This window comes from Danio rerio, chromosome 18 (assembly GCF_052040795.2).
Source record: "Danio rerio strain M-AB ecotype USA chromosome 18, GRCz13ab, whole genome shotgun sequence".
NCBI classification, from domain to species: Eukaryota; Metazoa; Chordata; class Actinopteri; order Cypriniformes; family Danionidae; genus Danio; species Danio rerio.
Genome location: NC_141038.1, coordinates 27,442,501 through 27,457,487, shown reverse-complemented (window position 1 = coordinate 27,457,487; position 14,987 = coordinate 27,442,501). Strand labels below are relative to the sequence as shown.

Below are 14,987 nucleotides of genomic sequence, written 5' to 3'. Positions count from 1 at the left end.
GTATTGTGAGAAAAATAACACATAACATTAACAAATGTGCTGTTGGTCTGCCATGTGCTACCAAAACATCGCAGGCCCACAGAGGCGTAAACTCTACAAGACCTTCAGAAATGCATTAGCAGATCCTGCAAGGTTTGCAAGGTGAATTTAATTAAATTTTGAACTGGAGTATGTTTTTTAAAACCATTGTTAGCCAATTATGATCTTAACAACACAGACTCATTGGGAATATGCGCCCAGGGCTAAATTATGAGAACTGAGAAATTTGTGCCTAGGGGGTACATTTGGCTGCATTTTGTATATAAAATAAGGAGCATTACAATATGGAGAGGTTTAACATCACCAACAACTTCAATACCTTTTCGAGCTATTGCTGACCGATTGTCTCCGTGTGGATGCTTTTCTGATATGACCAGTTTGCATAGTAGCTCACCATATACAGCGTTAGACTTGGGAAAGTGGACCAGATCAGACTGGGATTGAGTCAGGCAAAGGATGGTTCTAGAAACCAGGTAAACCTAATGCAAAAAAAGGCAGTGTAAAATCATGGTAAAAGCATGAGCTTGGATTGGATCTGAAATGCTGTCGTTAACAATATATTTCAATGATTCAGTGTTTCCTGACTTGAGTGGTTGGAATTACAACTTTTATTTATTATGATGTTGTACTTCAGATGCAGGGCACTCTGGTTTGATAAAGTACAATAGGCATAAAAGCAATGTAAAATCAAGGTAAAACTATGTGGTTGCAATGTACATTTCTTCTACATTTGCCATTGAAAACACTATTGGTTGAATTTAGCGAAGGGTTTAGGTCAATGGTTGTCTTGGTGATCTGTAAGTTGTGGACAAGAAGGATATGTATATGTAATGTACAATGGAACATTCCATAAGAAAAGTATTTCCAATGTAATGTCATGCCAGTTTATAATTTGACAGGTATATTATTTTGAATGGCCTCATTAGTAAATTTTAGAATGATTTTCTCATACCCAAATGAGGGGTAGGGTTAGGTGTGGGGTTTGGGAGCAATATTTTTTCATACAAATTAAATCATAAGAATTAACCAATTTTCTGACAAGACAGTATGTTAAATAGTTAAATAGTGTAATGGCCCGTTTCCACTGAGTGGTACAATACAGTACGGGTCGGTACAAGTCACCTTTATCAGGCTTGCGTTTCCACTGCCAAACAGGTACCAATGGTTTCAGTCGAGATCATTCTCGAAGAAATGTCAAAGTAAAGCTGTACGGGTCATTCATATATCATATGAGAAGCACTTCTCACTAAACAAAGGCTTTAGACACTTAAATACTTGTGTATAAATGTTCATGACTAACCTTTCTTTGAACATGATTTAATTCTAACTGCAGATCAATGATAAAAATAGTCTACTGTAACGTCTGCAATTATAAAATACAATTAACGTGATATATAACACATGCAGGCACTTACAGTCTCAGAAATGTTACCAATTACTGGAAAACTGCACACAGCATATATTTAGTTCTTATTTGGCTTCAAAAACACCACACAACACATAGCTCACAGCCAGTGCAAACCTCATATATGTCTTTAATCCTCACCAGCACATGTAACAACTTGTTAGAAAAGTAATTCCATCATTGCAAGTTCATAATAGTCCAAAAGGCGATGATAATAGCTAACCATGGCAGTTTGTTCGTTTTTTAGGTTGCTGAAAATATAATTTGCTCATTTGTTTTTTCTAATTTCTCCTTTGTTTTTTTGCACTTCACTCTCAGGTGTGTTCATTTCTGAAAGGATCAGATATCAGAAGCAATCACACGCACGTTATTATTATCATGTTAAGAAGTTTATTTCAAACATAGATGCAAAGTGAGTGCACGCGAGCTCTCTGGAGAAAGTGAAACTGCTCGCACTTTTAGATGGCCTCGTAAAACAAAAACAAGATATGGCAGATTTTGTTCTTGGCTTTGTGGCTGTTTATCAAGACGATCTCAAGGTTTGTTTGAGCTCTAGTCGACCATGGCTTGATATTAAATGTATATAATGTTACGATGTAATGTCTCGGCTGTGTATTTTAAAATAGCGGTTCTTTGTTTTCATTCTCCTACTTGTGTGCGCTAGTGACGTTCTACGGTAAACCAATAGCGTTCAGCTGTGCGTCTTTCTCCGCCTTTTGGTATCCTCTTGTTGTGCTAGGTACCCTTTGCAAAGAGTACCCAAAAAGTAGTACGGGTTTGCTTTTTGGTACCTTTTGACAGTGGAAGCAGCCATAAAAGCTTACCAAATCACTTAGTGGAAACGGGCCATAATTGTCAAACATGCATTAACACGAACCTGAGGCAACGTATTATACATTTAGCAAAAATGTAGGCTGAGGCATTCTAATGGCTGCATCTGTTTGTCAGGAATTTTGAACCACTGTATGTGCATAGAGTTCATACTTTAGTTTCATGCTAAAACCCCAAAGTGATGTAAGAGAATCTGCATAATAAAACTATTTAACATAGAGCCAATCATCGAAGCAGTCAGATGTTTTTGTTTTTTTTTGTTTTTTTCAGTAATAATCTGACATTATCTTACATTTTTTTTTAAATTTAGCATACCACTCCATTGTCTGCAATCTAACTAACAGAGTTCAAATTGTATCAAACTATGATAACAATGTTTGGGAAAAACTCCATATGTTGGTTCAAGCACATCCCACACAGTCTCAATTAAAGAAGGCCAGGGCATCACCTTTCAGCTTTAATATTGTTCTTTTGCCCATTCCTGAAAAAAATGTTTGTAGTCTACATTATCTTGCCTGGGATAGTATCAGTTGCCCTTCTGGACCTATGAGCTGTGGGCACTCAACCACAGCTGGTGAATTTTAATCATTGAAGACCAGGAGCAACCCACAAGCTCTGCCTTTTCAGAGATTCTTTGTTATAATATGGCCCATGTCAAAGTTGCTCAGATCTCTAGAGTGACTATGAGAACTGCTTGTTTGCTTATGTAAGTTGTTAATACCCTAATATGAGGGCCTTGTTGACCAATAATAAGTGATATTGATTAATCAAATTGTTTCAGCTCATCACTGTATACTTCTGTATTTGAGAGTGTAGTTCAGATTGAATTTGCAGTGTCTTGCTTGAGACTTGATTCCACTTTGTGCCATATGTTGTTCGTCCCTTAACATTTTCATATTTGCTTAAATTGTGACAAATCAGTCATTTTCAGACATCATGTAGTTGAGTGTTTTGTGCCTTTAGGACATGTGTGATGTCGATAACCCACAATCATCAATGATTCAGTAGTTCCTCGGAAGATCAACTGTTAAAACCTAAAACACATTCACTTGAAATCGGTTTATCTCTTCATGCTGTGCAGAAATAATTTTGAGATTCTGTTTAAACAAGCAGCAGTTTCCCAACTGGGACGTGAATCTTCCCTGTGGGAGTCCAAGGTCTGTCATGCTCCAGATGGAAAAGTAGCCTTGTTTCTGTCTTCTTTTTCATTCAGGGACAACTGTCAGCTAGTGTCGTGCACTCTGTTGTCTATAATAGAGCAAAGCATCCTTGTTGTTTTGGCAGTTGTACAGTAAATCAGCCTGCAGTATCACTATTAAAGCTTGATGCCAAATTGGCGCAATTTTGAAGCTTTTATTTAAAGCATGAATAGATGTGATAGTGATGGGCATTAGGACTGTTACAGGCCCATATGTGTCTATATACAGTTGAAGTCCCCATTTTTTGTTTAACGGAAATATTTTTTCAACACATTTCTAAACAGTTTTAATAACTCATTTCTAATAACTGATTTATTTTTATCTTTGCCATGATGACAGTAATTAATATTTGACTAGCTATTTTTCAAGACACTTCTATATAGCTTAAAGTGACATTTAAAGGCTTAACTAGGTTAACTAGGCAGGTTAGGGTAATTAGGCAAGCTATTGTGTAACAATGCTTTGTTCTGTAGACTATCAAAAAATATATATAGCTTAAAGGGGCTAATAAATTTGATTTTAAAATGTTTTATAAAAAATTAAATCAGCTTATTTTTCTGGCTGAAATTAAACAAATAAGACTTTCTCCAGAAGAAAAAATATGATCAGAAATACTGTGAAAATGTCCTTGCTTTGTTAAACATCATTTGGGAAATATTTAAAAATATAAATAAATCAAAGAGGGGCTAATAATTCTGACTCCAACTGTATATCTACTCTATATTTGAAGGCTCCAGTAAAATTTGAATACTTTTGCAAATATTTCCCAGGTGCTGTTTAATGAAGGAAGGACGTTTTCACAGCATTTTCTTTAGTATTGTTTTCTTTGGAAAAAGTCTTTTTTATGAATTAAGTTCAATATTGGTTTCAGAACAAACCACTGTTAAATAAATTGCATAATTAACCTAACTTTAACCTTATTATCACAGTTTAGGCTTTAAATTGCACTTTAAGCTACTAGGATCTTGTATATACCTTTAAAAAATTGTATAATGTCATCATAAGGGCGACACGGTAGCTCAATTGTTAGCACTTTTACATTACAGCAAGAAGGTTGCTGGTCGAGTCCTGACTGGATCAACTGGCATTTCTGTGTGGAGTTTGCATGTTCTCATCATGTTTGCATTGGTTTCTTCCGGTTGCTCCACTTTCCCCAAAGTCCAAAGACATGCGCAATAGGTGAATAGAGTAAGGTAAATTGGCGGTAGTCTATGAGTGTGCATGTAAAAGTGTATGGGTGTTTTCCAGTACTGAGTTGCAGCTGGAAGGAGTTGATGCTGGATAAGTTTGCTGGGTAAGTTCACTAAGAAATTGGTTATTTGTAATTAGTCATTAAAAGTTTTGTTAAAAAAATCCTCCCTCTAATAAACTTGGAGAGTCTTAAAAAATATTTTATAAAATAACAAGAGTGGAGTTGACTTCAACTGTATATAAAGTAGATTGTTCTGCTAGGGGCTTTTGGAGATTTTTTTTATTTGAAACATTGAGTGTTTTCTTCCTTAGTCCAGATTATTAGTAGATGCAGGCACATTTTAACCAATGACAGGAACATTTTAAACATGTGACTAATTGCACAAACATACCTTAGAGCACTTGGACATTTTTGAAGTACTTTAAGCTTTTTTAAACACGAACCAAACTTAGAAAATCCAACATTACAACAAACTGATTTCCAGATCAAAACAAAGCAAACTATCTACACATTTCGTCACCGTAGAATTATAAGGTTCTATCTGACATTTTTGTCAAAATTTAATTATTCAAATAACAACTTATTTACATTATGTGATGTTTACATTTCTTTGTCATTCCATAAGACTGCTCCATTGTTAAAAATGTAATATATTTAATGTGAAATATTTTTATTTGTGTATATAGTCAGTAAAACATTTTTCAGTGTTTATTAAGCTTTGTTAAACAACAGATTTGCTCATTTTCTCATTTCTTTTAAAGACTTTAAATTTGGTATTAAGCCTTGAAAGGCAAATACCTAATTTAATTAACGGGTCTTAATTACAACAATACTATTACCATATTAGTTACATAAAATTAACACCTGCACTAGATAAAATATTTAGCAAAGCTTTGTATGCCTAAATTAAACAAGAAAACAATATTCATCCTAAAACATTAAATAAATGTCCAAGAAATCAAAAAAGTACTTTTCTCAAACATCAACATATCATTACAACACCAATTTTAATTTTTACAATTAAATTAATAAACAGACTGATTTATTTATTCTATCTATTTATTTTGAAAAGTCATACTTCAATTAATGATTGACCACATATAATCTTATAATTCCAAGCAGAAAATGCCTTTTTAGAATTAAAAGTTTATCTGTGTTTGTCTTTTTTTTTTTTTTTTTTTTTTACCCCAATAAGCAAATTTAAGAAAATTTTGATCATTTACATTTAGAGTACATTTAGGGTCTCTGTCATGTTAATATATAAAAGAGAACTGTTCTTCTGTTCCCACATATTTTTGTTATATGGAATGCAAAAACTTTGAAGCTCAATATCTCAAAATCATTCACAACGCTACTACAATATTATAATTCCAAGGTGACAATTTGTAAAGACATCCTAAGATTCATCTAAAAACTCTGATGTCGCTCACTACAACTTGTAGCTACCTAATTAAACCAAACAATTTCACCCTATACCATTTGATGTATTTGTGGGATTAATGTTTTAGACATATGCTTCATTTAGAAGTCTAGCGAAACCAAGACTCCCTTTTCCGCTCCACCAATATTAATTTTCACCACACTCCATTTGTTAGCCCTTTACTGTTGGCAGTTCATAAAAATAAAGCATACACATTTGACACTGATATTAAATCTTAAACCTAAATGGGAATTGCAATTGGATTAGCTTTGTGGTTGTGCTTAAAAGGCTCGTCCATATAGCCAGAGTAATGGAAACCACTTAAGTGTTCGCCCACTGACATGATGGGCTGATGACAGGGTTCTGTGTTGTAACTAGAGATCACATATCACGTGCAGAGCTTTTCAACTTATTTACAGTCCATTTCATTTGCCAGGCAGTTAAACTCCACGTATGCCTTATCTAAATGGGAGCAAATGAGTTCATCTTAGCAGGGGGCTGGAATTATACATTTTATGACTTCATGTTGAATATTGGTTCTCAGAACAGCGATTTATGGAAGAGAACTCAATGAAGGATGATCACTGTGGGTGATTATGGTAAAGTGGGGTCAACTGTTCTTTAAACTTTGTAAGCCCACAAGTAAACACACAATGTAGGACTTTCCATTGACAATATAATCGCTTCCAAAAAGCACTTATTTATTGCTTTATCTACATTTCACCCTACTGAGAATGCTGGTTTACGTCAGAGCGAGTATTCATGTTGGTTCAGTCTGGTTATTGTTGCCGTCAACATATGCTATTGCAGCAGCATGGTCTGTTATGTTATTGGTTGATCGAGCAATAGTTAGTTGCTAATAACTGCCTTAAACCCAGCAGTGCAGGGCTTTCAATGCTAGTTTGTTAAACTTTGTAGACATCATCCACACTGGTGGTGGATCAGAATCAGAATCGGAATAAATTTAATTGCCAAGTGTGCTTCACACACACATGACTTTGTTTTGGCTACAGAAGCTTCCACTGTACATAAAGTGACAAGTGACAACAAAAATTAAATATGGATAAAAAGAAATACGATAAAATAATAAACAGAGATGCAGTTAGTCAAAAAATCTGGAGGTTGAATTGTATGTACTGATTTGTTATAAATATACAGGTTATTAGGTGCTGTGTACAAGTGTGTATGAGAAATTATTGCACATTTATTGCACATTGGGGAATATTTAACTGTTCAAGAGGTAGATGGCCTGAGAAAAGAAACTTTTCCAGTGTTTTTGTGCTTGGTGCTCTGAAGCGCCGACCAGACGGTAACAGTTCGAACAAGTAGTGTGCTGGGTGCGAGGTGTCCAAAGATATTGGGAGCCATTTTACTCACACTGGAAGAGTACAGTTCTTGAAGTGTAGAAAGGGTAGTGCCAGTGATTCGTTCAGCAGTCTGGACTATTCACTGTAGGATGTGGAGATACCCCCCCAAAAAATGTGTAAAGCACTTTGAGTGTCCAGAAAGACGATATATAAATGTAAGGAATTAAAAACATTGCTTGTTTTGCTAAAACTGACAAAACACAATTAAGTTTTTACTATTTCTACCTTGAATGGCCATAGCGGTCAATTTGACAGCATGTATTTTAGTGTCCACTACTTACAGGATTCTCTGGCTTTAAAAATGAATGCATCTGTTGTCTAGCAACTTGCTGATAACAAAAACATTAAATTTCGATAGCGAAAACATAACTTTACCTCAAATATGTCTTTTAAAACAACATATTCAGTGCAGTGAAAAACCTTGCTCTCCTACTTGCTGGACAAAATGATGTGCAAAATTTCACATGCGGTCTACCCAGCAAGCATTTTTTGTTTTTTAAAGATGTCTAATAGATATCTAATAGACATCTAAATATAGTCATCTTGGCTAAAACAGCAAGGCTAAACTTGGGCTGTCAGTGAAAATCTTATAGACACCAAAGAATAGGCCAAAACAATTCAAATAAACAGAAATAAATGACTACACATGTAAAATCTGTCTATTTGACAACTAGTCTAGTTTTAGTCTATTCTTAGATGTCTATTAGATTTTAGCTGACAGCCCAAGTTTAGCCTTGTTTTAGCCAAGCTGGCTACATTTAGATGTCTATTAGACATCTATTAAACACAAAATTGTTTGGTGGGTAATAACTCATTCACATGGAGTATTATCAAAGGCTATTTGTAGGGTAATAACTTTATAAAATATGACAATAGACATTCAAATCCTAATCTCAATAGAAGCTTTGAATGTAAAACAATGACCACTATGGCCATTCTAGTTGTAATGAAATACTAGTTCCAAAGTTAAACAGGACACTTTTCTGCAAACTTAGACCCAGCGTTGCAGTTTAGCACTGATTAAACACAGACAAAGAGTCCTGCTAAGAGGTGAGCAAATATTGTGTAAATCTGTGTCCCTTAGGGCTACATACTCTCATTCATGCGCCAATGCTTGGCACAACCCAAATCTTTGCTGATGATTTTCAGAGATATAACCCCACACGGAGACTCAAGCGCACAGGTAGGAGACGGCTGGTTTGAACTCCCACGTCTCCTGGTGCTACCAAGCGTGAACTAGGGACTCGCTCACACTGTGTTATAGGTTTAGCGTAGCGTGAAGAGGATGTTTGGTTCATTTAAAAATAGATAAACGCTTGTAAAATGAACTCTATACATGTGGCCTTAATTAAGTTGAAACTTTTTGTCAGTTTAAAAGGAGTTTTGAGCACTTTTTTTACTTTTTTGCCTGCAAGCTATACCAGCGTCAGCTTGGCTAGGCTGGGAAATCAACTTTGACAAGTGGCTTAAACAAACTAGATTTACATTTACACTTGGAAATAAAATGCCTTTTGGTTCAGTGGTGCATTCTCATTTTACGCTGGGTGTTTTAACCCATTTCTAAACATACGACATATCCCAAAATGTTTAGAATTGACTTCATTAGGTGGAGATTAGGTCATCTTTATTGTGTACTCTAAACTTTGGATATTTGTTCAAAAGTGTTTACAGCTTCTTCTGGAAGTGGTCAAAGGTGGGAAAATTCTAAACATTTAACAGTAACACTTTATTTGGATGTTCCAATTGAGTATTAGTAGACTGTCTGCTCAATATCTGTTGATACTGCTCCTTCACCAGACATTTAACTGACTATAAGTAACTCTGCAAGTACATGTCACCTTACACTAACTCTAACCCTAACCCCAACCTAACAGCCTACTTATATTATAATGAGAATTAGTTGGCATGCATATGCAATGTAACTTAAATTCAACAAACGGACCATCAAAATAAAGTGTGACCCATTTTAGATTTCTTATTCACCTGTATTTAGAAGTGTAAAAACATGTATTATCATTATAACTATACCTTGGACCATAAAACCAGTAATAAGTGTCTTTTTTATTGAGATTTAAACATAAAAAGACAGCTGATTTAATAAGCTTCCCATTGATGTATGGTTTAAGTGTTGGGTATAAAGTAATATATAACAATTTTACATCTACTTTATCTCTTTAAAAAAAGTAAAAATTCAAATTACAGTAAGATAACATAGCACATATATATTCACATTGCGTCCCTAAAATGTAACTAACACATTTAGTTACTTTTTTTTTTTTTTTTTTTAAGTGACTACAGATTGTAATTTATTACTTTTTTCCCAACACTTAGGATAGGACAACTATTTTAAAAATGTGGAATCTAAGGGTGCTAAAAAAACGAAATATTAAGGAAATCACCTTTAAAGTTGTCCAAAATAAGTTATTCGTAATGGACATTACTAATCATAAATTATTTTGAAATAACTACAGTATGATATTCACAAAAAATAACAATGGAGGATGATCTTTACTTAATTTCCTAATGATTTTTGGACATTTGAACCCATATTGTTGCTATTGTTAAAAAAAAACAAACCTGTACAACACAAGAGGTGTAGCGGCCTAGTGTAATATATAAAACCAGCAAACCAGGGTCAGTCCTAACTAATAATATCAATTCACATTTGCTGACTACTAAGAATGCAAAAAAGTACATTTTTTATGAAACATTTCCCACTAATAATTTAATGTTTTATCTCATCTTAATGTGACATTTTTGTGTCTTTTTTGTTCCAGATTGCTGAACACAACACATTGTGGGAGTCTCATGGAGACTGATTTGTGCTGTACCGCTGTCCTTGAGGACTCAATTCTTGGTAGAAATCCACCATTGTGAGGCCCTGTGAAGGTGACCCCAAATCCTCAACACACAGCCCTGCTTTTCAGGAGCTTGAGGAGTAGAAGAAAAAGAAACTGTAAAAAAAAGATCTTCATGAGAGCCCGAAAATCTAGAGTCACAAAATGTGGACACTAAACATGACACGTGTCTTTTTCCTGTTCCTCCTCAACGTCCTCCTGGTCGGACGGTGTCAATCAGCAGAAGACGACGTCACCCCTCGCCTCAGCTTCTCTTACAGTAAGTGCACAAGACAAGCGCATGCACAACTCACTCTGTCCATTTACTGAAAGTGCATAAAAGTGCCGACTGCTATGGGAGACTATAAATAAAGGCTGATGTGGAGTCGACTTGAGAGCTCTTCGAGAGCTACGGGCTGAAGACCCTGTCATCTCCCATGGACAGTAACACTTGCTGAAGTGTTGATAAACAGAAAGCAGATATCGAGGGCTGATTGGTTCAAGCTGGCCTCAGGCATGTTTGTATGGAGGTGGATTACTAGGCTTACATAACCACCGTAGCATTACGAACACAATGTGTGACATGCACACGCATCCCCATGTCAGAACAACAAAGAGTCTATTTTCAATTTCTGAGGAGTGTCATTACTCTTCAACAGCATAATACGTCTCCTCTCGTTCAATATGATCCCTTAGCAGTGTCTGTAACATAACATCTGTCATGTTAAAGGCAGACCACTTCCTCTCGCGTGAATCGCAGGCGCTTTTGGGTGCGTCCATTCATGTTTTTGCAGGCTGCGGTGAATTGTGCGGAGAAAAGGCACAGTGAGTCTGTAAACACACACATTGTGGCTTTATTAAGTTACTATGGCAGTATTGATTGTGTTAGATGGTGGTTTTCATCACCAAGGTACAAAGTCTTTTGTGATGGAGAATGTTGACGCCTTTTAAGACAAAAGCTTGGTTTTGTTCAAGTTGTGGAGTGTGACATGGGGATGTTTCTCATTTGATAAATGAAATCGTATGTTGCTGTTGCGTATTTGGTCAGATATACAGATGAGGCTATTTATTTGTTGTTTCCAAGTCTACTAATTGTTCTTGTTTAGAGACAGAGGTTGTAAATTTGCTGTATTTGTCTACTGTGTCTTCGTCATGGTGGATAAATGTTTAGATTCATATAAACATACTGTATACACTGCAAAACAATGCTTTTCTTACGTACAGTTTTTGTCTTGTTTCTAGTCCAGATATCTAAAAAAAAAAAAAAAAATTTATCAAGAAGCATTTTCTTGACAAGTAAAAATATTGTCCTGTTTTCAGTACAAATTAGTTAAAATTAATAGATTTTTTTCCTTAAAACAAGCTAAATACAGCTTACTCCATTGCCAGATAAATTAACTTATTTTGAAGAAAAACTCTTTCCCAGAGATGGGTTGCGGCTGGAAGGGCATCCGCTGTGTAAAACATGTGCTGGATAAGTTGATGGTTTATTCCGCTGTGGCAACCCGGATTAATAAAGGGACTAAGTTGAAAAGAAAATGAATGAATGAATAAAAAAAAACTCATATTTTGAAGCAAAGCCTGACATATTCTTTCTGAAAACAAGACAATATGTTTTGCTTGTCTATAAAATGCTTCTTAATTTAAGAATTGTTAGATATTTGGACAAAAAAAAAAAAAACACAAAACTAATTTCTTTGCAGTGTATTCACCAGGGGTGCGTTTCCCAAACAACGATGTAACTGAACTATCATAGAATGATGCATCGCTTGGGAAAAGAACGATGTAACGATTAATGTTTCATAAAACTGTAGTTGCTTTGTTGCAGATGCATTGTTTGAACCCCATTAGTTATAACGTAAAACGTCCGTAATGACGCTCTAAATGGGGTGGAGTAACTACTTCTTCAGTGAAAAACCCCATTTTTTTTTCCTGGAAATTTTTTGTTTATGTTTTACACATACACTCATTAAAATAAATCCAATATTGTTTTTTTAAAAAACATGCACTCGTTTACCATATTAATTGAAATAATTATTAAGAAATTATTTAAAATAATTATTAAGTTATTTATTAAGAAATAAAAAATCCTACTTAATAAAAACAATAAGAATAATAATGTTGTTGGATATTGTTTATTAATTTTATTTATTCTATTTATTTATTTTTAAGCACAATTTGACATTTAAACCACTGCAGAGATGTTCTAACCAACAGGCTCATGTCATATAGTCCTACAGTACAGATACATTCCGTAATAAATAACCCACTATAAAAAAAAAATAAAAATTTAAAAAAATTGTACTGTATGCTATATATTTTTGTTTCCACAATCTTTGGAGATGTAAATTTGGCTTTTAAAAAATAGTTCACCTATAGATTTTGCCATGAGCCACAGCTGTGTTCAAAATAGCATACATAATTTCAAATTGCACTACGAAGGGAAGGCAATAGTCAATATAAACATTGCTAAAACTGAACTGTAAAAACACTTTGAAAGCAAATTATACACTTATAAGAGAAGTGACCTTAATGTTTTTTTGTCATTTAAATGTTGGAACGTTTAATAGGGCATAGAGGGATTCCTGGACATAGAACAACTAGGAACTATCCTTCTTACTACAGCTCTAGAGGTATAGAGCCTCTAGCATTCAAGCGCACAAATTTGCGACACAGTTTGTGATTGTTCTATGCAATGATTGATTTGGTAAACACCAAATCAACGAACTATGTTTGTAATGATGGAACCTGCAACCTTGGCTAACAATGGTTTTCTGAAATGCTCCCCAGCTTCGCATATGTTTCATGTTTACATCTCTGTTTTATTTAAACGGGCTCAGGTTGTGATGGAAGTTCCAGTAAACCTGTCTGAACATGCTGACTACCTCTTTTGAGGGTCTACCTGCATGGAGGTCTTGTCCACCACCCAAAATATACAATGAACTCCCAATGAAGAGAAAATAAGAAGACTTCTTCAAAACCTTTCTTATCATTGGGTCTTGTTTAATTCCTGCTTTGTCTTGTCTTTTCTTTTTCTATTCCTGTTTTACCAGCTCTTCTCTTTTAGTCTCTTCTCATTTTAACACGTCTTTTCTCTGATTTGGTCTCATTTTCTAATGTCTTCTGTTTGTCTTCTCATTTCATCCATTTTCATTTTTGTCTTATTTTAAATCTTCTCATCTTGGCTTCTTGTTTTGTCTCATCTTTTGTCATATTGTCTTGTCTTTTCTCAGTTTATCTTGTCATTTTGTCATCTTTTGTAGTCATTTTCTAATTTTGTCTTGTCATCTTGACTTGAATTCTCATTCTGACTTTTCTTTTTTGTCTTCTCATTTCATTTAATCTCCTCATTTTACTTTTTATCATCTTTTCAACTTGACTCTTCTCATTTTGTCTGATTATTTTTTCTCTTCTTGTCTTTTTTTATTAAATGTGTCTCCCAAAACAATCTCTTGACTTTTTCTTATTTTCTTTCATTTGTCTTGTTGTTTTTATTTTGTCTCATCTTTAAATGTTGTCTTGTCTTCTCTTTTTGTTTTGTCTAGTCTTTTCTTCCTATCATTTTGTTTTCTCATTTTGTCCCTTGTTTAAATTTATGTGTTGTCTCATTTTGTCTTCTTTTTTCCTCTTTCCTCTTGTTTTGTTGTGTTTTCTTGACACTTCGTTTCATTTGATCTCTTTATTTTAATTCTTCTCTTCATATATCTTTACTTCTAAACTTTTTTTTTGCCTCATCTACTGTATTACTTATCCTCTCATCGTATACTTTTTGCCTTTTGCATTCATAATTCTAAGCTCTTTCTACAGCCCAAAAGCAATTTTGCACCCACTTTGCAGTCTGTTGTTATGTTGTCCTCAGGATCACGTTGTATTGTATGAAAGAATGCAGCTGCTCTTTCCACTGGTGTTTCTCATCTGTCTGTCCAACACCACAAGGAATCCTGCTTATTCTCTCTGTTGAAGTGTGCTCTGGCATGTCTCTGACTCTGTACACACTCTCACTCACTTTAATAGCAAATATCTTGAACGAATAAAAAGTTTCCTGTCCCTGTCCTATAAATTTAATCTGTAAATTTGCTCAAAAATGTAACTTGCTTTCAGCAGTTTTTAGGCCATTACCAGACGTGCATAATTCCATTAGGGAACTGAAGATATGCAGACAGTGAGTCCAAATAAACGGTGCAATAGTGATTCTGTATTTATAGTTGATTTCTTAATTAGGCTCAGAGTTACAATAAACAAATGCTTCTGTTTTGTTTAAATGGCTCAAATAACTGCCAATGAACCGTTCAGTGTATACAGGACTAGTTGAGTAAATTGCCTGGTCAAGTTTATCCAGCCACGTTCAACCTTAAGGCAGCATTGATTTTTGAGGCCGTTACCTAACTCTCATGATTCCTTTGGTGAACTGAAGATATGCAGACGGTGAGTTCAAATAAACACTGCAATAGTGGATCTGTATTTATATTAGATTTCTGTTTTTGTCTCACACTTAAAATATACAAATACTTCAGTACTGTACTGTTTAAATGGCTCCAATTACTGCCAATGAACTGTTAAAGGGATAGTTCACCCACAAATGAAAAATACCTCGTCATTTACTCTCCCTCATTCGGTTTTATAACTTTGTTTTTTTTTTTTTTTTAACACAAAGATAATATTTTAAAACATGCTGGTTACTCAGAGCCATGAACTTC

General features: G+C 34.7%; 2 protein-coding genes across 5 annotated transcripts in view; both read left to right on the top strand.

Annotated features, from left to right (window-relative positions):
* Positions 1-14,987, top strand: part of LOC147839744 (uncharacterized) — a 512,229-nt gene that overhangs the window by 20,385 nt on the left and 476,857 nt on the right. The gene's annotated exons all lie outside the window — the stretch shown is intronic.
* Positions 1-14,987, top strand: part of sema4ba (sema domain, immunoglobulin domain (Ig), transmembrane domain (TM) and short cytoplasmic domain, (semaphorin) 4Ba) — a 160,450-nt gene that overhangs the window by 73,351 nt on the left and 72,112 nt on the right. For 2 of the 4 annotated variants that reach the window (XM_087292621.1, XM_087292620.1), the window contains exon 2: positions 10,231-10,570. In XM_087292621.1, the coding sequence (XP_087148747.1) occupies positions 10,456-10,570 (115 nt within the window). In that variant the 5' untranslated portion in view covers positions 10,231-10,455. 4 annotated transcript variants of the gene reach the window in all.